The 25,738-nt window shown below is 34.0% G+C and overlaps 1 protein-coding gene across 1 annotated transcript in view; it reads left to right on the top strand.

The window, feature by feature from the left end:
- STK3 (serine/threonine kinase 3) overlaps positions 1-25,738 on the top strand; it is a 112,240-nt gene that overhangs the window by 55,835 nt on the left and 30,667 nt on the right. The window contains exons 9-10 of the mRNA XM_032223242.1: positions 10,560-10,758; positions 14,067-14,242. Coding sequence (XP_032079133.1) covers positions 10,560-10,758; positions 14,067-14,242 — 375 coding nt within the window. The remainder of the gene's footprint in view (positions 1-10,559; positions 10,759-14,066; positions 14,243-25,738) is intronic.

Genomic DNA, 25,738 nt, shown 5'->3' with positions numbered 1-25,738 from the left:
AAAACACAGCACCTCTGTTACTAATTAAAACAGGCTTCTGTTTGTGCCTCAAAGGAGATGCTCTTGATTTAAGGAGTGGATTAATCAAAAATGATTCCTAAAGTCTACGAGTCTAAGTGACTCTTAAAGACTCTTAAACATGGCACAGGACATGATTTCTTGAGCGACTGTCTATCTCCTATAATATCAGTCTCCAATTCAATCTGACAGGGTTGATATGTTCTGAATTCCTTCAAGTAAGCAATGCCATCTATTGGGATCCTGATAGCATGTCTCCTCTGTTGTGGTGACTGCTGTCTGGAATGAAGTTCCCTCTGAAGTCCAAATGGTCCCCACCCTGTTGGGGTTTCAGAAGGGCGTGAAGATTTGGCTTTTTGCCCAGGTCTTTGGTGAGGATAAATGAAGACTTCTAAGTTACTTTCTTTTGTTTCCACCCAATTTGGTATTCTCCCATCTTTGTCTTTTCCATGTTTCTTGTTGTCTTTATTGTCTTGTTTTTAATATTTTAAGTCATTTATAAGTTGTTCAGGGTCGCTGGATGTCAGGTGTTACATATAGTTTAGGATAGTTAATTTACTTTAATTATTTTCTTAAAAATTCTTTCAAGGCATTTTTGAAGTATAGATGTTTATTAAAATAAAATGGCTATAATAATTAAACATGATAGTTTTGAAAACTTGAATGAGATTCTTGTAGTGTTTGTATCTCTCATAATCAAGTATGTCTCATTTTTAAAGCTAACTTGATTTCATTTAAAAAAAAGCTTACGGCTTAGTTTAGGCATGTTACCAAAATAACTGATCTGATGCGGATATGTTCTGGAAGATTGATAAATTTTAATAGGTGCTGTGGTAATTTATAGATTTAAAAAAAAAATACACAAGAAGTACAAGCTGCAAACCTACAGAAGGTCACCATCAAAGTTAAATGTTAGTTTAAACTTTATTATACATATTATTAAAAATCTATTTTTTGTGCATTTTTCAAGTATGATGAAAATTTGATTCTGATATAGGGCAGCTGTATTAATGGAAATATAAAGGAATTTGTTGCCTGGCAGCCTCCAAAAACATGTCAAAATAGCTATTTCTATGGATCATTTAAGAAATGAACAATAATAAAAATTTACTGGATCACATAAATTATTTTAGGTAAATTATCAGAGTATTACTTAAAACATTTCAAGTTTATAAATTCAGGTTATACATTGTAATAATATTTGACAAGAAAGAAAAAATGACAGTGATCTTTTCAGTATAGCACGCTTTCTGCCACTTTACACTTCTACAGCTTTATGTCCTTACATAGCAAACACTGTTTAAACGAAACAACAATAGAGGGAGTTAAAAAAAAGAGAACTTGAAAAAATTAGGTTTTTCCTCTGTAACAATAGAAATGCATCTAACATATAAAACAGCTGATACATGTTCCTTAGTGTAGTTTTATTGGAATCTTTAAAAATAATTTATGTTACTGAAATAGTCAATAATTGGATCCTTTTAGAGTTGTAGACATCTCTTTCTGTGTGTGTATGTATATATGTGTGTATATGTGTGTGTATGTATGTATATGTGTATATATGTATATATACACATACATATAGCTTACCAATGACGTTGAAATTCTGTAGGTACTACATTTGCATTATTTTTTAATGACAGTGATTTGTGTTAAACAAGGTTTTGTTCTTATACTGTACAAGTTTCAAAAGTTGAATAATGCAATCTACTCAACTGTCTTTGCTGCCCTCTAGTGCACAGTTTCTCTCAGTTTTCATAATTGCTAGGTTTCAAGCTGTATGTCATATACTTACTGGTTTATGGGTGTAAATCATACTTTTGTTAAACTTGACAAGGATACAAAGAAATACTTAAATTTCTCTGAGAGTTGTTCAGAAAAGGCTTGCTCTGTTCCAATGAAATGTATCTAGTAGAAATGGTATCCTGGAAGGTGAATTGCATTAAATAGTGTAACTTTAAAATTAAAAAAAATCAAAAGAAATAAATTAAGAGGAAAAAAACATCATTTCTAAAATTGAGAATTAAATTGTAGATTTTTTTTTTAAAAGAAGAACAAAATTTATTCAATTTCCATATCTGCTCTCTCAAACAAGTGATTCTGGACAATGAACAATCATAAAACAATGAAAAATAGTTTAAACGTAGTATAAAATTAAATATGCAAGGTGACAAAACATGTCATCATAGATGCTGACGTACCCAGGAAACAAGATCTTTCATGCACATGGAACCTCAGACCTTCAAGTAATATACAAGCTGCACTTCTTCATCAAGGAAGTAAGAAAAGGCTAAAAGGCTTGGGGTCATCCTGAACTCTAAAGAGCAACTCTACCAGGGATAGGGGATAGGGTAGAGAAGGCTCATAGTCCCTGCCAGCTGACATTCCTTGGCCATAGCATGCCCAATCTACTGGACCAAATTGGACAGGTAGAGACTATTTAAAACTAAATAAAAATGAAGCCAATCTCATTCCGTAAAGAGAATATTTCATAATCCAGGTAATTCCGCAGGATAATTTCTGTACCAAACTAATGTTCCCTTGGTGCAGAATTTATGTAGCTGTAGCTAAACACTCTTGTAAGTTTAATAGGAAAGAAATAATGTTTTTATTTGTCCTTAGAAAGAAATTAGAAGTTAGTGAAAAATAGAGAGTGCTTACCTGTTTAAAACTACTCTCAGTCTCTAAACCCTCTTAAAGGCACAATTTTCTTATGAAGTACATTGCAGTATTGTACATGGGAATTAACAAAGGCCTGGATCTTACTTCCTTGATGAAGAAGTGCAGCTAGTATGTTTCTGATACGCCTTGCTTACCAACTGCCTCATTCAGCAATCGTTCAAAGTTATGTCAGTTAAACAGTTGTGACTAATTTTCGCATTTATGAATGTTGCAGTGCCTTACAATAATGTGATTTCCCCATCTTGATGCTTCAGAAATGATGCACAATTATAACTGCTATGCAGCCATGTGATTGTCATTTGCATCCTTCCCAACTGGCTTCTGACAAGCAGAATTAATGGAGTACATTAAAGCACTATCACAAGTTGTAGTTACATGATGATTTAACAACAACTGCAGTGATTCATTTAATGACTGGGAAGTGATGTTATATGCACATTGCAGTCATATCATGTACACGTGCAGCAATAATATTGCTGGTCCCAATTGTGGTTGCTAATAAAGATTACCTGTAATGAAGATTGAGAGGTGGTGGTCCTAACTATTCTGCTATCTAATTTTTCTGTACCAGTGTTTGAATCATAAATGAGCAAACTATTACAGATCAGTCCTGGTATCAATTCAGCAGCGAGAATTCATTTTTGCTTGGATTGAGATTTAGCTTCTTCCCTGGGGTCATGCAGGTTTCTGCTGCCTTCATCAAATTGAAAGCAGTATTGCATTGTCATCACCACCAAACTCCCTCTTTGTGTATGATGTAATAATGCAAATACAAAAAAAGAGAAAAGTATTTACCTTGCAGTACTGCTTTCATCAGACATTTCATATGATCTCACTGTGTGCTGCTGCCTGGATAAATTTCTTTCTTATGTCTAGACAGTGATTGAAGACTTCTGGTTAAAAAATGAAATATCGTATTGTCTTTAAACATTTCTTTAAAAAAAAACCTGTAAATCAATTGTCGCCACCTCTTCCCAAGTAGATGTTAAAAGATGTAAAGAAGATACTAAACAATTGTGAAATTCTCTAGGTCAAGAGTACGCCAGTTCCATTTGGTTGCAATTATGTATCACTTGTTTTTTAAATGTCAAGTTGGGGACTACACAGTAAAGGGGTTCATTTTAAAACATTAAAATGGGAATGAAAATTATTAAATGCAAATTAAATTAAAGTAATTAAAAGTTTCTATTCAAAATACATTTTAGTCTATGCTCCCACACAAAGATACTATCAGTCTTTCATACTGCAATTAACCTGAAACTTTAAAATGGATTTGATAAATTACAGAAGGGAAGTATATTGTAAGAGAGAGAGAGAGAGAGAGATAGAGACAGAGAGACAGAGAGAAAGAGAGAGACCAGATGGCAGGGGAATGGAGAAGATACCGTATAAGAGGCTGCAGCTGACCAACAACATATATTTAACTCCTGGGCTGCAAGATCTATGCGTATGTTGTAGACCAAGAGACAAGACACAGTTTTCCAACATTAGAAGTCTTAGTGGAATTAAGAGAACTTTCAAAACAATGAAGGAAAAAGTTAATGTGATAACATATAGATAAATGGATTTAAAACACCACATATTTTATCTAGTACCCACAGACGCAGACATTTGTAGAAGTTATTTATGTTTGAGATCCTGCCCACCATATATTATTTATATTTTTTCCTCAGAGGAAAGCTTTTTAGTAACCAAATGTATTGGAACTAAAACATTAGTTACAAAATGTTCAAAGCATAGTGTCTGCAGATCATTAAAGTTATATTGCTAATATGCAAAATATCATTTGGGGCTATTCCTTGAAACTATGAAGCTATCATGGTTGCATTCACTCAAAAATTTTGTGCAAGTAACCTTCTGGGCACCCCAAAGTCATGTGTGTGGGTACTTAAAACTCTCCTCTGCTATCTTAGTGAAACTGTTTTCCGGACAGGCATATAAAGAAGTTCTCAGGAGGCTTTGAATCAGTTCCCTTTCAAGCATCTGGTTCTGCCTCTTGGTTTCAGTGAGTGGATCTGGAGAAGAAAATGAAACCTACTTTGCACAAGCTTCATAAAGAATGTCATATTAAGGATAAACACTCAAATATATGATAGGAACACAGCTTCTTTTAAATGCAGTTTTATGTCTATAGATAACAGGATTTAGCAAATGTATATGATAATAAAGATTAGACAATAGTGTAATTTTTGAGACAAGTGATACATAGATTATGCTATCTGTTGCCTATCACTGAACGTTTGTATAACATTGATATGTTGCTAATTGGATTGCCATTTGCTATTTAAAAGTATCCAGTATATTCTTATACATGCATAAAACAAAACTTTGTTTTACTGAGCAACCTATTGTTCCTCTGTTTGGATATTTTAATAGCCAAAAAACATAAATCTGGAGTTTGCCATGTTCTAAAAAGACTTATTAAATGCAGTGCATTAAACTTCCTAAATATTAAATAGAATTTTATTTGTCAAATTTAAACATTGTGTTTCTCACTCTCAATTAATTACTGAATTATTTGGCATAGGTATAGCTCTTAAGGTTTTGCTCTAAAATGAAAAACATGGTTGTACTCATGTGAGTATATTCTTCAGTAAATCAGAGAGCCTTTCATTTACTCTGCAAAAGCTTGGAATGTAATCTACCATGTTTGAGGGGGGGGGGAATCTATTGCAGTTAAATAGCAGTACTTCATTATAATTTTATCTCTAAATTAATTTAGAGGAACTTTAAGGAAGTATATTAATGGTTTATGAATTTCCGACAAACTAGAGGAGGCTTCTCATAATCTCATAATTCCAGTTTTATTACAGCTTTTGTTTATGAAGTATTTTGGATTTTAACCACTTTCTTCATTTCTTGTTGAAAAAAGTACAGTGGAATTGTACCATTGAATCAAAATCCAATTAATTAAATAAAATAAACATTTATGATAATAGTTTAACATATTTAAGTATGACATTTTATAAAAGAATTATAAAAGAAAATGTCCCATAGAGACAGTGGGTGACATGCAATATTATAGCAATGAAGTTTGGAAATGAGGATTAAGATTAGAAAAGAGAATGAACAGAAAATGTGGATTAAAAAAACATTCAGAAGAGAAATAGCAAACACAGAAAAACTAGAATTTTTTATTTTAGGAAAAAATGAAGGCAGAAAAAATTAGCAAAAACCAGAAAAAATGTATTGATATTTGGAATACTGAAGAAGATGTAAACTATACATTATTGACTTCAAATAGCTGGAGTCTCAAGTGACAATTTTTAATATGTAGATAAAAATTATCTCAGTAAAATTTGAGATGATTTCTTAATTAACAGATAGTCAGTGTTCAAATTATATATGAATTCAAATTGATTTCATCTTTGAGGGCAGTGGCTGACATTCAAAAGGAAATAAATTGTTAATGCAACTTCAGAATTAGAATTTTAAGATTATATGCAACTAACATCATATTATAAATAAACTAGAAATGTTTTTCAGGAACGCTTCCATTCATTAAAAATATAACTATTTTGTCGGTGCAAATATTTTATAGAAATGCAATTATGATCCAGAGTTTTAGATTATGTTAATTAAATAACTATAAATATAAACGAGGTAAAATGTTCTTGATACTTCTTCAGTGTGAAAAATGAGGTGTTTCGGCTAATAAGTATGCCTGAACACACACATAGACAGACATCACATCTATGTGTAAAATGGAAATTAACTGCTTTATAAGTACGTCATGCATAGAATTGCAGTTCTAGTTGTCTGTTTTAAAACAAGCAACATTCATTATGTGTTATTTGGTTTATCTTTTATTTTAAAATTCAGTAATTTTATCACTCCCTCTAAGGCACTTGGATTATTTATTGGATTGTATCCAGTTGAAACTTTACATAGAAAAATCTTCTGCTCTTGTGAAGTAAAGCATCCAGTTTTGGCTGCTTTAGCTTGCTTATTATGACAGAACAATATACTGCTCAAACATAGTTCCCAGTGCTTGAAAGCAACTCTTTGGAAACAGTTTCGTTATGTAGACAGAATTCTTTGAAATAAATATGTACTCTTACATAGGTATGTTTACTGCCACCACAAAGTTATCACTGGATATAATCCAATGTATGAAAATAAAAGCATTATTTATATCACAGTAGGATAGGGAAAAAGAATAAGAAGCAGGACTTAAGATGGAAAACTGTGTTGAAGAGGAAAAAAAAATCTGTAAAAGACCAATATCATTAAGCAGAATTTGTCTTATCCTCATAAGTGATAATTTAAAATGTTCTATGGATATCATCTAACATAATTTCCTAAAATGATTCCTCCCTGCCTTCAAGAACTGAAAAAAAATGTTCCTCATGATTGGATGCATGGCATTCATTAGTGATATTTGATTCTTTTCTATTAGTTATTGAAACATGCAGGACCATTTTGTAAACTTGCTGATGTCAGAATAGGTTTTGGAAGCATACTTGGTTGGTTTCATTTGGCCCCCAAAGCAAACTGAAGTTAGGGATTTTCTTCAAACTGAAGTTAGGGATTTTCTTTTTATTTGAATCATCTAAAATTAGATACTTAATTGAAAGGTTTTATAGAAGCAGCTCTACATTCTGATGGGGCTTTTTTTTGTGGACAGTAGAATGTGCCCTTGTAAAAGCACTTAAGGCATAGAACAGCATGTTAGTTCTTAAATAGCTTGGATTTTGTGCACATCCTCTACATCTGACTTCAGAAAGAGAGTAGGATTTCCTAATAATGTTTTCAAATGCTTCTATTCCATATGGGTTTTATGATTCATGATCTGGATTATCATCAGTTCTCTGTTTTACATTCCTGGCACATTACTGCCACTGATTGGAAATGCTTTTGTATTCTTTGCTGGAATTAACTCTGTTCCACAGTCCTGAAGCATCTGCTGAGCAGATACTTTTCTAAAAGCATCAGCAGGTTTTCTTCTTGCCCCTTTTATCATGATTTTAACAAACACTTTGTATACAAAGGAGAAAAGTTGGCCTTGCCAGTTGAGATGGATTTCTGAAAAAAAAAATAGTTTTAGATTTACTAAATACTTGTCCACTATAATCTTATGGCTATTCCACAGGGGACAAAAGAAAAGGGAAAAAATAAATTGTACTTTTGGAATAAGTAATCTTCATGGAGAAAGTTCCAGATTCAGTCCTTAATAGTGTTTGGTTCAAAGAGTGTTAAGCAAAAGAGCTAGAAAATATAGTTGTCTGAAGTCCTGGAACGTTATTAAATGGAATCACACTAGTGACCCCATAATATGAGTTAAAACAGATTTATATATCAGTTTTCTGTGTTTATAATTTTTCTTTTATGATACCTTTTCAAAATGTATTTGACTTTCTGCTATGATTTTGTAGAAATAGTATGCTTTGCTGTTACTAAAGATGTTTCCAAAGATATTTTGGATTAATTTGGTACAGTGAGCAATAAAATGAGCACCTGCCTGGACTCAGTCTTAGTAGTATTGACCCATTAAAAGAAATGAGAGAATAGTTCCATATTAGCAAATATTAATTGATTCTGGTAGATCTTTATGCATGACTAAAAATGGTTCAATCCAAAAGTAAAATTCTTTTTTGGTGGGGAAAAAATCAAGTCTTTGTTATCCTTATTATATGCTGCCAAACCTTTACAACTCCTGGCAGCTTACAAAGCAAAATAAAATACAATAAAATATCCGCCCATTCAAAAAATACATACATATCATCAAACCTTCATGAGAAATAAATGGAACCCCCTCAAACAATTAACATTTATTTTATAACTTCCATAACATCAGGGCTAACTCCAAACAAAAATTCCAAATCAACTCTAAGAATGAAAATTAAATAGAAGCAAAAGTTAATTTTTAAAAGTTGTATCACAAAAGTATTAAAAAAAACTTCAGCCTTTGCTAGCATACAAAAGTGGCCTAATTTAACTACTAGACGGATCCTAGAAGAATAGGTATCATGCTGGAAACATAATGTTTTTAGCCATCTCCACCCCAAACTCATGATAATATTACTAAAATTCTGAACATTTTCAGCTCTTTGTGTAACTTTTATCAGAGTTTGCCTGATGTACAAATAGTGAACAAGATGCTTTTGAGTCAGATGACCAACAGCCACTTCAAAATACCATATTTAAATATAGACATATATAAATATCATGCTAAACATTTCAATGGTTGTAAGGTAGGGAATGGAAAAATGGGAGAAAATTTGAATTAGAGTAATAATTTAAGTTTAAATTGGTCGTAAGTGGCTGACCAACCGCACTCAACATGTAGTCCTCAAGGGAACTGCAGCTACATGGAGGGAAGTATGCAGTGGAGTACCCCAAGGCTCTATTTTAGGCCCAGTACTCTTCAACATCTTCATCAATGATTTGGATGAGGGAATAAATGGGAAACTCATCAAATTTGCAAATGACATGAAGCTGGCAGGAATAGCCAACACTCCAGAGACAGGTTTAAGATACAGAAGGATCTTAACAAACTTGAACATTGGGCACTATCTAATAAAATGAAATTCAATAGTAAAAAGAGTAAGGTTCTACATTTAGTCAAGGAAAACGAAATGCACAGGTACAGTATAGGTGGTACCTTGCTCAATAGTAGTAACTGTGAGCAGGATCTTGGAGTCCTAGTGGATAACCATTTAAATATGAGCCAGCAGTGTGCTGCAGCTGCCAAAAAAGCCAACACAGTTCTAGCCTACATAAACAGAGGGATAGAATCAAGATCACATGAAGTGTTAATACTACTTTATAATCCCTTGGTAAGGCCACACTTGGAATACTGCATTCAGTTTTGGTTGCCACGATGTAAAAAAGATGTGGAAACTCTAGAAAGAGTGCAGAGAACAGCAACAAAGAGGATTAGGGGACGAGACTAAAACATATGAAGAACGGTTGCAGGAACTGGGTATGTCTAGTTTAATAGAAAGAAGGACTAGGGGAGACATGATAGCAGTGTTCCAATATCTCAGGGGTTGCCACAAAGAAGAGGGAGTCAAACTATTCTCCAAGGAACCTGAGGGTAGAACAAGAAGCAATGGGTGGAAACTAATCAAGGAGAGAAGCAACTTAGAACTGAGGAGAAATTTCCTGACAGAACAATTAAATTTCCTGACAGTTAGAACAATTAATCAGTGGAACAGCTTGCCTTCAGAAGTTGTGAATGTCCCAACACTGGAAGTCTTCAAGAATATGTTGGATAGCCATTTGTCTGAAACGGTATAGAGTTTCCTGCCTAGGCAGGGGGTTAAACTAGGAGACCTCCAAGGTCCCTTCCAACTCTGCTATTGTATTGTTATATTCAATGAGATTTGTTACTTTTTAATTTTTATTACTATTGAATGAAAAATAAAAAGTAACATACTACTCTTCAGTTTCTAAGACTGCCCCACTCATCAAGCAACTCTGCATAGTTTACAAGATCAAAAACATCAACATAAGAAAAGAACACCTCCCCTCCTCTGCAATTTACAAGGAATAGAATCTTTAACCATTTATTCCAGCATATTACAATGAAAGGTGCATGTGGGCCGGGGGTGGGGGAGAAGTGGGAGGCTTGCCAAGTGTCTTCATCTGAACAATACATTCCTTCCCAAAGCATTTGGGGATCTGTGGCCTGTAGAGAGGCTTTATGTGGCTGTTTTTGAGAAAAGGACACAGCTTGGGGAAATTCCTTGAACATCTGGTGCTGTCCCTTTTGGGGAATGTCACTACTGGTTTTAGGTATGTTTTGCTTGCATTAATATGTTTTATAAAGTACTCTTTCAAATGCTTTGAAGTGCATCAGTGTCTCAGCATTTTTTTAAAGGTAATCCCCCCCCCCCCCTTTTGTTTGTTTGCAGGATGAAGATGAGCTGGATTCCCACACCATGGTGAAGACTACATCTGATACTGCTGGTACAATGAGGGCTACAAGTACTATGAGTGACAGTGCTCAGACCATGATTGAACATAACAGCACCATGCTAGAATCTGATTTGGGGACCATGGTAATAAATAGTGATGATGATGATGAAGAAGATGAAGATGGAACCATGAAAAGTATGTTTCATTTTTCTTTGTAAAAGAAACATTCTAGATGCTTTTTATTTCAGCCCTGTAACCAGTGAATACTCACTTTAATTCAATTAAATGTTAGAATCAAGACCATTATATTTTTGGCTAAAATATAATTGGCTACTAGCTACATTTATGTGGTTTGTGCAAGTTGAAATCAATCTGTATATTACATTTTTAAAATTTTCCCTGGCAACTGCTTTCCAATGGTTTGTTCACTTGAGCTACCAAGACATAAAATATGAACCATAAAAAACACTCCGAAATGTGAATTTCTTTTGTAAGGCAGGTTCAAGATCCCCGAATTTCCATCTTTGGAATTGTAATTCCTTTGCATGCTTTATGCTATGTTATGGAAATCTATGTTTTTAAATATTAGTGTTTTATTCAAGCTGGCAATGCAACAATTTAGTGTAGAAAAAAACGGAAAAAATGACAACATATACTACAAGTTATAGAATGTTTTAAATTAAGGTCATTTTAAATGAATACATACAATGTGGTATATCATTCAAATATGATCCCATTTTGGATAAATTTAACAACACACATAATTTTAAAATCAAAAGTTATAGTTCAATAATGATAAGTATGTTTAAAACATTCTTGAATATTACCTTTTAGTTGTTTGAATTGATTTAATTGTCTGCAGGATTCTATTTTTTGTTAAACATGCTGCTTGTCTTCAGTTTACCTTAATACACAGTATCTTCAATTATTCATTGAAAAATTTCTGAATGAATTTTCTTGCCCTTAGGTTAAAATAAGATTAGAAGATTTTAAGTTTTGAATTAAGCAATAATTTCTTGCAACACATTTCATTCTTTTGATTAATGTGTGGAGCATCAATCTGCTGGAATTCAGGTGGAAATGGGTGGTCTGATTCTCAAAAGTATAAATTGCAGCAGAATTATCCCATCTGATGGTTATCTTGCCATATGTCTGATGACGCACATATGATAAAATTGTTCCTATATAAACTGTTAGGATAAACTCATTAAGTTTTATATACAATATTAAAATTATGTAAGTTTAAAACTTTTCAAAACATATGTTTTGTGAAGTGCATAATGGTAGATGGCAACTAGATCCACAGCTGTATTAATTTTTTACAGTGTGTCAGGGATTTTTAACTTCATTAGAAAGATAATACATGTAGTCCTTGATTTAACAACAAATGGTCACTAAGCCCCTGCACAGTACCCTTACTTGTGCCATTCCCCACCCCAAACCCACATAGCATCTCTTGCATGCCCCATGTACAGTTTTCAATTTGTGCTGTCCCTATTTTGCATACTTTGACCAGTGTGGCACCTCTGGTGTACCCATACACATCCCACCTATCCTGCGTGCCTTTCCCAACCCATGCAGTACCTCTTGGGCATTCCCATTCACTCTTCTTGACCCATGCTATCCCTCCATGCACTGCCCCTGACCTGCATGGCACTTCAACTGGCCTGACCAGCACTTCTCACATACTTACGATCCCCATGCATTCTTCTTGCCCCCCCAGTGAACTTATGCAACACCTCTTGTGTAGCCCCATGTACTATTCTTGATTTGCACCATCACAGTCTCCCTCCCTCCCAGCATCCCACCTCAGGAACAACCACTTACCTGCCTTCTGACTTTGGACTTCTTACTGGCTTCCCCAACTTTCTCCCTGTAAGCCTCCCACAAGCAAAATATATTAGGAAGTTTGAAATCACTCCTGTTCCCATTGCTTTTTTGCCCACCCATGGTTATTCTTAGTATTACTGTAATTCTACCTTAAGACATTTATTAAAAGAAGTTGGCTTGTTTGATTTATTGTAATTTTTTACTTTGAAGGCAGGGATTCTTAATAGTTCTCTTGCTATTATTGTAATAGGATTATAAATGTTTGATCTTTTTCTTCCAAAATGTAAGTTTCCGAAGGTGACTTTTGAGTTGGGAATTAATTCTGATAATATATTATTCATAATATATTTTTCTCCAATATTCAGCCAAAGTAGTAATGAGTGAATTCTGAAAATGACTATGACACCTTGAAAGTCAGATATCATCGTTTAATGTGATACTTAAAACAATTATGAACATTTAATTAAATGATTTCATGCACTTCTATTGTATAGTATTGTAATGGGGAAAAAAAGAATTTCAAGAATTGGCATTGTTTCCTTTTCCTTTAGCAAATTTGTGTTTAATCATCAGTGATAGGTTTGAAAAATTGAGAAATAATATGCACCTGCTATTTCTACAAGAACATGATTATTTTTTCCTTATGAGGCAAAATGTATCTGGAATCACAATTTTTCCTTCAGTACCTTGATATATAATTGGATGATTTTAAGAATCTTTACCTTAAATAGCCAAATGTTATTATTTTCCTTTGGACAATTACATAATTATTAATTTAAAACCATGAATTATATGACTTTTTTATGAGAAATTAATTTAGCATTATTCATAAGTAAATTCTTTCTTGAGTTCAGATCTGGTGATTTAATGAAGTCATTGGTCTAGTTTTCTTCACCAAAGTATGAAAGTATTTCATTTTCTTTTTTTATATATATTTTGCAATGTAATTTATTTTTCTTCCTTGCTTCTCTCTTGCTCTTGAAGGTCTCCCATCTCAGCAACTAGGATAAGTTACTAGTTTAGCTTACTATCAGGTCAACCAATGGTGTCACTTGCTAAATATAAAGGAATTACATTTCAGTCTAACTTCAGTGCATACATTGGTTATAGATAACTTATTTGTAAAGTAAAGGTAAAGATTCCCATCACACATATGTGCTAGTCGTTCCTGACTCTAGAGGGCAAGTTCTCATCTCTGTTTCAAAGCTGAAGAGCCAGCGCTTTACAAATATATCTTCTTGGTCATGACTAAATGCCGAAAACGCACGAAATGCTGTTGCCTTCCCAACAAAGTGATCCCTATTTTTCTACTTGCATTTTTATATGCTTTCGAACTGCTAGGTTGGCAGAAGCTGGGACAAGTAACAGGAGCTCACTCCATTATGCGGCACTAGGGATTTGAACCTCCGAACTTCTGACCTTTTTGATCGACAAGTATCTTAGCCACTGAGCCACCACGTCCCTAACTTATTTGTATACTGCTTTAATTATAATATTTTGTGTGGTTCCATTGTACTTCTATTTGGTTGTACTGTCACTATAACACCTTACCTTAATTTCTAGTAAAAGCAAGCATTAATACTTTTAAAATTTGTTAACTTTCAGATAGCTCAATCACTTTGAGCTCTTTGGTTTTTCTTCATATTTTGACTATTTTCTTATTTTCAAAACAGGAAACGCTACATCACCACAGGCTCAACGACCTTCATTTATGGACTATTTTGATAAACAGGATTCCAAAAATAAGGCCCATGAAAACTGCAACCAGAATATACACGAATCTTATCACATAGCGAAGAATATTTTCCCTGATAACTGGAAAGTTCCCCAGGATGGTGACTTTGATTTTGTAAGTTCTTATATACAGTTTGCTTTCCAAATGTTGATGGATTTTATGTGGATATTGCTGATGTACTATTTCTACATGATATAAGTATATACTTACATATTTTTCTTTCTGGCTGGGAATTATGTGAACATGGTATATATCTTCAGCGCATATTACATTATGCACTGTGTTAAACATAGAGCAATAGCATACGGATAGCATCCATATTCATAAGGAATATTTCTTTATGTAATCGGAGAGTAAAATCTTCAAATAGAAGCAGCCTGCTCATTCTCTTTGGTTTTCTATCTCTAAACTGATAATCTCATACATTTTGGACTAAGTGTAATACTTTATTCCCATATTCTCTAAAATACAGTTCCTCTGTATGTATGTTTAGAATCATTTCTTCCTACACTGGAGGAAAGCCTGTTTCAGTCCAAAGATTTTAAAACTTGGAATCAGGAAACAATTTTTGAATTACTATGAAACATTAGAAAGTCCTTGAAAATATTACATGTGCAGAAAACAGAAGAAAGAAATGTTTGGAGATCCCTTTCCCTCAGAACCTTCATTGTAATTATCTTACTTTATCCTCTACTTATTGTAGGACTTCTGGAGAAGTATTGAAGTTATACTGCAGAATAAATTGTCTTTTTTTTTAAAAAAAGTTTCCACTCCTAAAAGCTTTTCCTGAGTTAAAGAGCTTTATAATGTTAAAAGGCACAATTGGATACAGTCTATTGTTTAACATGCCACTCTAAACTGGAAAATAAAGTTGACAAATAATTAAAATTTACAGTACAATTTTTCAACTACCCATTATAGTATTATTTCTTCTCCTTATGGCCTAACTCTGGGATGGCAAACCTATGGCACGGTGGCACAGGTGGCACACGGAGCCATTTATCTGGGCACGCGAGGCGAGTTCAGTCTTTTTTAAAGCCATTTTCCGCCCTCTGCAGGCTCCAGAGGCTATATAGGAGCCTGGGGAGGGCAAAAACCATCTCCTCCCCCCTCTGGGAGGATGAAAAACGACCCAACAGACAAACCGGAAGTCACTTCTGGTTTGCTCGTAGGGCTATTTTTAGTCCTCTGGAGGAAGCCTCCTGAAGGCCCTTGAAGCTCCAAAGTGCAAAAAACCAGCCCTATGGGCAAACCAGAATTTCAGGAACGATTTAAGCTCTCCAATTCCAATTTGTCCGTTGGGTCGTTTTTCGTCCTCTGGAGCATTCAGGGAAGTCTCTGGAAGACCCCTGAAGGCTCTAGAAGATTTAAACTGGCCCTACGAGCAAACTGGAAGTCCATTTCTGTAGGACTGTTTTTTTGTGCTCCGGAGGCTACAGGGAAGCTCTTGAAGCCTCCGGAGGGCCTCCGAAGTGGGGGGGGGCTGTTTTTGCCCTCTTGAGGCTCCTATAAAGCCTATGGAGCCTGGGGATGGCGAAAAAAGCATGCAAAAAATGGGGGGGGGGAGCGCCTGTCATGCATGCATGCATGCATGTGCGCTGGGGTATGTGTTGCACATTGCATTATGGGTGTGGCACTCCCGCGCACAACCCCCCTGCATTCCCCCTGCTTATGGCATGCGAGCCAAAAAACTTTCGCCATCGCTGGGCTAGCTGTTCCTTTCTTTCCATAACTGAAGAAATTATTGCATCTAACTTCTCATTAGGAAGTTAGGATATTTGTGAATATTCATTATTGTCAATGACTTTAGATTTTTAGAGAGAAATTAATAGACATATTTTTATAAGTATTTTCTGTGTATTCTCAATCTTGTATAAAAGTTCAGGCTACTCATAAGATTTCCACTTTACTGCATAAAGGGTAGCTGTTAATAAAGCTGTTACTTTATGTATAGCAACATTTATTCATGTTTATAAAATACTTGACAGGTTTTTTTTTATTAGTGAACATATTTTGAAAAATATCAATCACTTTTTTGCTTTTTTCCCTTCAAAAGTACATGAATTTAGATTAATTTTCCAAATTAAAATACCTTAGATAGTCTGTATGTTGTTAACAATTGTGAATAACTTAACATTTGCTGAGGAATAGAGAACAGTGGAGCAAATATTTTATACTTGTTTAAAAATATCTTTAAAAAAATTGCTGGCATACCTTTATGCAGTTCATAAAAAATACAAGACTTCTGCCTTTTCTTTTTTGTCAATTTTCTCCCCCAAAGAGATGTGATTAATGTGTTTTTATCACTAAATATAATCAAAAACAATTAATAGCTATTTCAAAATGGAATAGCAATTTAAATTCTAAATTGGAAAAGTAGACTAATATTCAGGATCATTCTAAAGTGATTAATTTGTATCAGTCTCATAATAAAGAAAGGGAGAAGATTGTTTCTGTTTACCAGTAGTCACTTCATGTTCAGTAAAATCCAAGCAAAACAAAACAAAATCCATTAAAATTATGTTAGATATTAATCAACCCTTACATAAATTAAGTAACTGTAAACTATACTGAAAATCTTGCATGAACTTAATATGGTCAAAATATACATTAAAAATATCATTCCTGCAGAGTATTGTGTTTCTCATCAGCAATCCCTTCTAATTATGATGATAGCAAACTTGAACAGTTTCTTTTTATTAAAAGCTGTTTATTTTAACACTCAGCAAGTATAGCATTTTTTTTCCTGTTGAGATTTTCCAATAATGCAACCTCCCATGTTATATTGAACTATGTCAGAAATAAGTAATTGAATCTCAAGGACCTGAGTATAAGCCTTATTGTAATTTTGTACCTTCTAACCATGACATTAAATTAATCTTTCTAGTAAAAGTCATTTTGTATATATAATTATGTAGAACTTAAAAGCATCTTGACAGAATGGAAGGAACCTAAGAGAATTTTCAATAAAGTATAACCTGCTCTGAGATAGTAATATTTATTCTTTTCTTTTAGCACCATAGATTGACATGGAAAAGATAGAATATAGAATAGAATAGAATAGAATTCTCTATTGGCCAAGTGTGATTGGACACACAAGGAATTTGTCTTTGGTGCCTATGCTCTCAGTGTACATAAAAAGAAAAGAATAAAAAAATCATCAAGAATCAAAAGATACAACACTTAATGATAATCATAGGTTACTAAATAAGCAATCAAATCATACTAGGAAACAAATAAAACAATATTAATTATAGAGATACAAGGTTATAGTCATAAATGGGAGGAGATAGGTAATAGGAAGGATGAGAAGAATAATAGTAATACAGTCTTAGTAAATATTTTGACTTGGTGCCATCACTGCCTTATAGCATCGTTTTGAGGGTAGAAGTTGAAACAATTCATGTCCAGGATGTGAGGGGTCTGTAGATATTTTCACAGCCCTCTTTTTGACTCGTGCAGTAGAATATGAGATTCTGAAATGCATTAGTGACCTTTAGAATCTTTACAAATATTTCTCAATCAGTTCTTAAACAATAATTTTAGTGTATATTGTCTATCTTTTAATTGTACAGAGACTAGAGAAAAAAAGTGGGGAAAACTCACTTAGCAATTGTCTCACTTAGCAACATAAATTTTGAGCTCAGTTGTGGTCATAGGTCAAGGACTACCTATTTAATGTTTTTTTTCTTATACTAAAGCTGAAGCAATCATGTTCTGTAAAATCAGTTTAGCGTATATTGTTTTATTTCTTTGAATGTGGGTTTTTGAGTATTTTTTAAAGTCTAGTATGTATCCCATGGACAATTTATTATTTGTATTTCTATTATTGTTTTGACAATAGATCTTAGATAGTTATAAAAGAGGCATTAGCTAGAAAATGATGTAATAATGCAAGTTATTCATATTTGCATTATTATTTTAACAATGGATCTAAAATATAAATCAGGCATTAGTTAGGAATGAACTAGCTATTTAAAGCCTCATCAGCACTAATGTAATTAATTATCTTAACTGTATCTATGCAATGTGTTGTTTTTTTCTGGTTAGGATAAATAAAAAGTTAGACAAGGCAAATGTATTTTACATTAGTGCTTTTGGGAGAAAATGTTTTTTTTTGCTAAAGTCCATATAGATATGGTCCCAGATTGTTTCATATTAAATAATGAACATGTAGATCATGTGTTGCCATTATACTATTGAAATAGATATATTTTGGTGGATCATTTTTTCTATTTTTGGTAGAAAGTAATCTATTAAAAGAGATAAAATTCTGGAGTGACTTCCAAGTGCAGCAAACATGTTAAAATACAATTACTGTAAAATGATGACATTGTAAATAGGAAGTGCTTATCTGCATTAGCAAGATAAAGCTAGCTAGTGATTATATAATAGAGTAACAGATTAGGGATGTGTGAAATAACTACTGTTTTCCAGACCTAAAATAGTTAAAAGAATTGGTGAAAGATTCTCTTCTTTTCACAGCTTTATAAGATGTAAGTTTATGTTATTGTAAGCCATAGTTAGCATTACATCTAAAATAGCTATAGAAGAAGCTGAGAAGTTGTAATTGGGATTTAAAGTGTCAGAGCCACTTCAATATTAAAGGAGGCTGCCTTTTCCCTCAACCGTTGTCCTCCTTATCTAGAGGGTATTAGGAATGATGAGGAAAAAGAAGAAAAATGGTGAGGAAGAATTGCCTAAGCTTGCTGGTTCATGAGTTTATACAATCAAATACAGAGTGCGCTTTCTTGTGCTAGATCTTTCCAGGATTATTTTAAGATGTCAGACTACGACTTAAAAAAAACATATTGTCTTCATTATAATTAGCCCATAAAACAAGCTACAATGCATTTTGTAACTATTTGGCAGCTTTGAGGGTCAGTAAGGTTATAGAAACTGGTTGCCAGCATTCCTACTATTTAATTATAGGATTATTATTTCTGAATAATTTGAAAAGCAATGAAAATAGAAGAAAATGATGAGAATAAAGAAATAAAAGCAGCTCAGTTATATTTGTCACTGTTGCCTTAGTAACTAATTGTTCATATTAATATCTCATGAACTTCTCTGTAGTTTCTTGAATTTTCAGATAGCTTTGAAATACCTTCAGCTTGATTACAAACATGAAGATGTTTTCCAAAGATGAGACTAACTGAGTTTTGAGATTCAAAATTCCACTTGTTTAATATGATTCTACTAATGGAGGATGAAACTTTCCATCCCGTATAAACCTGTGTTTTTCCATCCAACTCTGAACTTTGCAATACCCCTTGAGGTTGTTGTCTGAAAGATTATTAATAGGGTTGTATTCATTTTGTATAATTTTCAGATTTAATACTCTTCTATATCTTTAAATACATATATCCAGAACATGAATGCTTGTGAAACACTTATACTGTATTTCATTAAGTGAACATTACATTCCAGTCCTAAACATATATTGTATGTTGCTAAATTCTGTATAAAACCAGTAGTCAAATAATTATAAGTACATAATCCTGACATTGTTAAAAAGTTAAATTTTCCTCATAAGAAACATTGAAATAATTATGGCATAATCTGCTGCTATTACTTCAGATTATTAGTTTTGTATGTGAGTTGATTATATTTCAGATTAGCATATTGTTTGGGATAACCATTTTAGTTCAATAATAATTGCAATTCTTGCCCTACAAAATATTTCAGGTGGGAATAGCAGTAAAAATCTTTTCAGTGTTTTGTATTTATAAATTAGAAGCTATGTACAGGCATTCTGTCTTTTATTACTGCTCCCCTTCTTTCCAGATTTTCTTTAAAAAGTGTTGGTAGAAAATAGCATTAGTGTACATTTCTTCTCCAAACTACCGCAGGAAGAAAGTGATCGGCAAATAAAATTTAGATGTTGCATCATCAACATAGGAAGCAATAAGTAAAGCATCCAAGACTGTCACTGTCATAATTATATCCTGAAATTACATGAATTATTTTACGGAGGGATAGTATCAAGGTCATGTAAAGTGTTAGTACTGCTTTATACTGTTTAGTAAGACCAAACTTGGAATAATGCATCCAGTTTTGGTCACCCGAAAACAAAAAATATGTTGAGATTCTACAAAGGGTGCAGAGAAGAGCAACAAAGATGATTATGGGGCTGTGGTGCATGGTTTCAGGAACTGGGTAAGTCTAATCTAAGAAGAGAAGGACTATGAGTTACATGAGAACAGTCTTCCAATATTTGAAGGGCTATTACAGAGAAGACAGGGGTCAACTTATTCTCCAAAGCACCTGAGGACAGGACAAGAAGTAATGTATGGAAACTTATCAAGAAGAAATCCAATTTATAACTTAAAGAGAAGTTCCCTTATAGTTAGAACAATTAATCAGTGGAACAGCTTGCATCCAGTAGTTGTGGGTGCCCTATCAGTGGGGGATTTTAAGAAGAGATTGGACTTCCATTTGTAATGGCACAGTGTCTCCTGCTTGAGCAGGGATTGGACTAGAAGACCTCCCTTCCAACTCTATTATTCTGTATTCTGTAAATTAGAATTGTATAGCTATCCATCTCAATCCAGGTGTCTCTGGGCAGCAAACAATATTGCAATTATGAAAACCAGAAAACTGTGGAAACTTTAGCTGATGTAGGGTTTGACAGTCCCAAGGATAGGCTCTGATTCTGTATTCATCAGATAGAGATAGAGAGGGATGACAACCTGTTGCTTCATGAATTGTAGCTGAGAATCTGCTAGCTTTTCCTCTTTAATTTCAGAGCCAGAGGAACCATTCCAATGAAAGAAGAGGGAAATCCTGAATGAATGTCTTTTCCATTATACTTAAGCCATGAACATTCATGCCATCATACTTCAGATAGCTTTACAGTTATGTTAGAAATATATATTGGCAATAAAAGAGTACAAACAAAATGTGAAAAATGAATGTGGGAGAGTTAATGGAGGATATCAGATATGTAGGCAGTTACCCTCTCTTCACAGTTGTTCTTTCCACTCGTTTCATCAGCTGCTATGGCAACAGCCTGCTGGTGATCTTAAACAAGTTGGTTAGTGTAAAACTAGTGAGAGAAATTGTGGATAGTTCTAGGAATTGGACTTGTTTTCTGTGATTAGAGAATTGTTGCCATAGGAACTGCAGCAGAGAACAGAATTACAGTTTTAAGTTTTCATTGGCTTCACGGAGTCAAGCAAATTGGCCCTTTAATGGGCATGTGTTCCAGATTTTTCCCCTTGTCTGTCTTGTTCATATGGATCATTTGCTGCTTCTACAGTAATCAAGCTGGATTGAACGCTCTCCCTCCCATGTACATTTTTTTCAGGGTTTAATCATTCCTCTGCAAAAGTTGAGGGTGGGAAGAAATATCAGTGAAGTTTGAATAGCGGATGAAATTAAAGGGCTTTTGGGTGAGGCGTTACCTTTGAAAATGAGGTAATGGAGAGACTTTTTGAAAAAGCAACAGATTGGCTACCCTAAGCTGTTCAACAGCATTTATTTTGAACTTTATCCAGAATTCAGAGGTCATCCTGCCAAGCTGCTCATCGCAATCAAAACATCACTTCTACTTTTTTTCACGATAAAAATAAAAACAAGGAAAATACAGTGACACATCTATTTTAGCTTTGAATACCATTTTTTCAATTTTTACCCTCCCTCTTTCCCTCAAAAGATGAATCCAGTTTTCATATGGTACTTCCAGTCCCCTTAGATCAAAAATATAAAAAGCAATGGAACTATGACTTACGTTTGTTTTATTGGGGAGGGAGAATTATTAACCTACAGGTCTAATCAAACTTACCAGTCTTCTTCATGTTGTTATGGGCATTCCCTTCTTTGTGCACAACCATAGCACAGAAATGCCCTACCACCATTTTTTCAGTAAAGTTGAGGACCAACTGGGATTTTTTTGTTTTTCCAATTCTTATTTATGCATATAAACCTATATATATTATAATAATGTTTAAAATATTATCACATACACCCACACACATCAGGGGTGGGTTCCTACCAGTTCTAACATCTTCTATAGAAGAGGTTCCACAAATCTACAGTGCCGTTTAGAACCGGTTCCAGCTCCCTTCCCCCGCCCGTCCCCACATCAAGATGAAGAACGAGAGGAGGAATTATGGGAGTTGAAGTCCACAAGTCTTAAAGCTGTCAAGTTTGAACACCCCTGGGTTTTTTTTTCTAAAGGGTTAGGGGTTCAAGGGTCTTGTAACTTGACAGCTTTAAGACTTGCACACTTCAATGCCAGAGTTCCTGAGCCAACATTTTGGTTGCTAAGCAAGAGTGTTGTTAAGTGAGTTTCACCACATTTTACAAGTTGGCCACGCCCACCCAGTCACATGGCTGACAAGCCACTCCCACCCGGTCACATGGCTGAAAAGCCAAAGTGTATGTGGAAAAAGACTTTCTGGAGGAAAATGGAAAGTAGGGACAAAGGACTAAGCATGTCAAAGGTAGAATTTGAGGTGACCTGTCATAATAGGAAAATCTATTCTGCCTCACAGATAGTTCATCTTCAAACTGAGTTCAAGGTTATTAATTAGTCCTGATTGTTTTATTTTCTTGTCTTGTCTTGTTGAATATTGTCCAGGCATAATACATATTTTCAATATATTTTCAGGTAGCTCTGGTTTCCTGCAGGAGCCTTGAGTGTGACAATAATCAGCTACAGCAGCTGCCTTAAACTGGATGTCTTAATCTACAGTTCCTATAATTCTCAATTAGTCTGTTTAATGGCAGTTTTAGCCTAATATACCTGGAAAGGACCCAGTTAAGAAAGGTTGAACTATAGTTATCCCTGTTCTGGCTAAGATCAAGGAAAAGCTAAGCAATACTACAGGCCAAGAATTTAAAGAACATTAGTTAAAAAGTTATGAAAGTTTAAGGATTTTTCCTTGTGCTTTTTTGGGGGTGGCTTTTTGCTGTTTTACAATTATCATAACATTTCTGAATATATTAATTAAAGATCTAGAATTAAAAGCTTTTTTCCCTCAGAGTGAAATCCTTTTTTCAGTGTCTACCAATCAGGATGGATAGAAATTGCTGATATTTTTCAAAAAAATAGATTTTTAAAAATTTAAATTGGATTTTTAAAATTTTTATTAAAATTTTTTAAAATGCTTTTGGAGTAAAAATCTATCTAAAGATAGTTTTCCACTTAGGATGCATTAATAATTTAGTTTATTCAGCATAAAGCAAAGCTTAGATATGTAGCATGAGGCTGTATATTCTGCAATATTTATATTTTTTGTAAATTCATTCAATGAATCCAAGCTCTGCAAACTAGATAAGAATCCTTCATTTTGTTTGCAAATAATAATATTAAAGATTCTAACTACCAGCAAGAATGAGTCCTTACATTTGAAGACCACCTGTCATTTCAGATCCATCATGGCAGTGCCTATTAGCGGGCATCTACTCGCCTGCCACGTCCCTCATCTTGTTGTGTCATTGCCACCTCACCAGCCATGAGTGGGACAGTCGGTGAATCAACAGTGGGTCAGAGCAGGAGCCGCAGCAGGACAGAGATGGCAGTTGCTCTTTAAAAATTATGATTTAAATTGGGTGTCAGATTTAAATCAAGGCTTTTAACTAGTGGTTTAAATCATGATTTAAGTCAAATCCACCCTGCTACAAATTGATGTGGAAAGTACTTTTTCATTGTCTCCTTCCTAGGGTTGACTGGCCCAAGGTCACTAGATGGCTTTGTGTCTAAAGGAGTACTAGAACTCATGATCTCTGGTGCTATTTGTAGGCACCATTTGTAGGCACCAGGCTAGAAACAGAGATTGTGAGTTCTAGTACTCCCTTAGACACAAAGCCAGCTGGTGACCTTGGGCCAGTCAGCCCTAGGAAGGAAGCAATGACAAAGTACTTTTAAAATCTTTCCAAGAAAACTGCAGGGACTTGTCTGATTTGAAGGTACCAAAACAAAATAAACACCCAACAATCCCAAATTGTCATAACATTTTTTTAAGTTCTCCCTTTTATTTCGTCTACCTTTTCAGAATTGCTGTTGCAGCACATCTTACAGCACAGTTTTTGTCTTTTTAATTATTTGCTTGTGATGAGATTATTAAAGCAAAAATACTTAATTAGGTAATTTTTCTTTTTGAATTGCTATAATTGGAGGGAGATATTTTTATAGAAACATATGTTACATTTCACACACAGATGGTAACCTAAGATCCTCTATATAAAACATCAAAAGAGTTTTTTAAATTCAAATGCTCTGATTTTCACACATAAGCTTGTTTGAAGTTGTTGATCATCCATGCCTACTCAGGCAGAATGTGCTGTCTTACAAAATAGTTATTTGCATATATTTTTTCTAATTGAAAAACAGACTTAATTTCTGAGTTACCAAGGATGAGAAATATGTACGTTTAAGGTAGTGTACTTTATTAGGTTAATAAACAGCTTCTCTCGATCCCTTTTTACTAATACTCTGCACCAAGTTCAGTTGAAGTTTTTCTTAAACCCAGTGATTGAAATATATGATATAGGTGCCATTTCAGAATGCTTGCTATCGTTGCTAGTATTTTAACTTTTGAAACGAAATTGTACTGGTTTATTCTCAATCTGTCAGTACTTAAGAAGGTCATTTTCCTGGACATACCAGGTTCTAAGTCAACCCAGGAAATTCATGTGCTATTGCTACCTGGAGGCAGTGCTTTTGTTTGCACTGAAGTCCAAAACAATTTGGACTTAAAGTTTTGGCATTTAAATATTGAACAAAATACCTCAACCAAGCAAATAAACTGAGCAAAAAAATGAGCAAAAACCAAACAAAAACTTAGGAGCCTATTTGGTGTATTGATTAAGGTGCTTGGCTAGGAACTGAGAATTCTGAAGTTCTAGTCTTGCCTTAGGCATAAAAGCCACTGGTTAAATTGGTCCAGTCACACACTCAGTGCAACCCACCTCATGGGTTGTTGTGGGTGAAGTAAGAGAAAGGAGTATTATGTACATTTGTGGCCTTGAGTTACTAATAAAGTGGGATACAATTCTAAAAATACACACCACACCAATAAAATGAAAATTTGATACTCTCATCTGTTCGTGCCACTAATAAATCCATTACCAAGTATTTCATAAAATATAGTACATTATATAATCTCTACAGAAAGGGTATTAAAATGGCAAAATACTGCTAGCCTTTTGCATAATTGGCATTGAATCAGTGAACAGAGTTGAAAGATTTTACCAGAACATAAAAAGTGCAATATATTTAATAAGATTCTTAATTTTTAAATAGTATGGCTGATTCAACGGTCTTCTTCCATAATGTTTATGTCAAATACATTTACAAGTACAGCTGCATCCCAAATTTATACTTTTTCTTCCCTGTGAATGTAAAGCTATTTTAACATGATACATTAGCTTTCTAATCAAGAACCAGATGGTTTACTTTTAAACCAGTGTGTAGAGTCTGTATTTATGTTTGTAATAAAATATTCCCCTAAAATACTTAACCAGGTTTTGATAAAAACAAATTTTGAGGGTAGTTTGCTTGTATATGAAAAATCCACATATTTTGTATATTACTATACTTAAGTGCCTGCAGGAATTCACCACCACTGCCACCATCATAATAGTCTACTCTTTGACAGTTAA

Source organism: Thamnophis elegans, chromosome 8 (assembly GCF_009769535.1).
Source record: "Thamnophis elegans isolate rThaEle1 chromosome 8, rThaEle1.pri, whole genome shotgun sequence".
NCBI lineage: Eukaryota > Metazoa > Chordata > Lepidosauria > Squamata > Colubridae > Thamnophis > Thamnophis elegans.
Note: the sequence above shows the minus strand (reverse complement) of the source record. Positions and strands in the feature narration are given on the sequence as shown.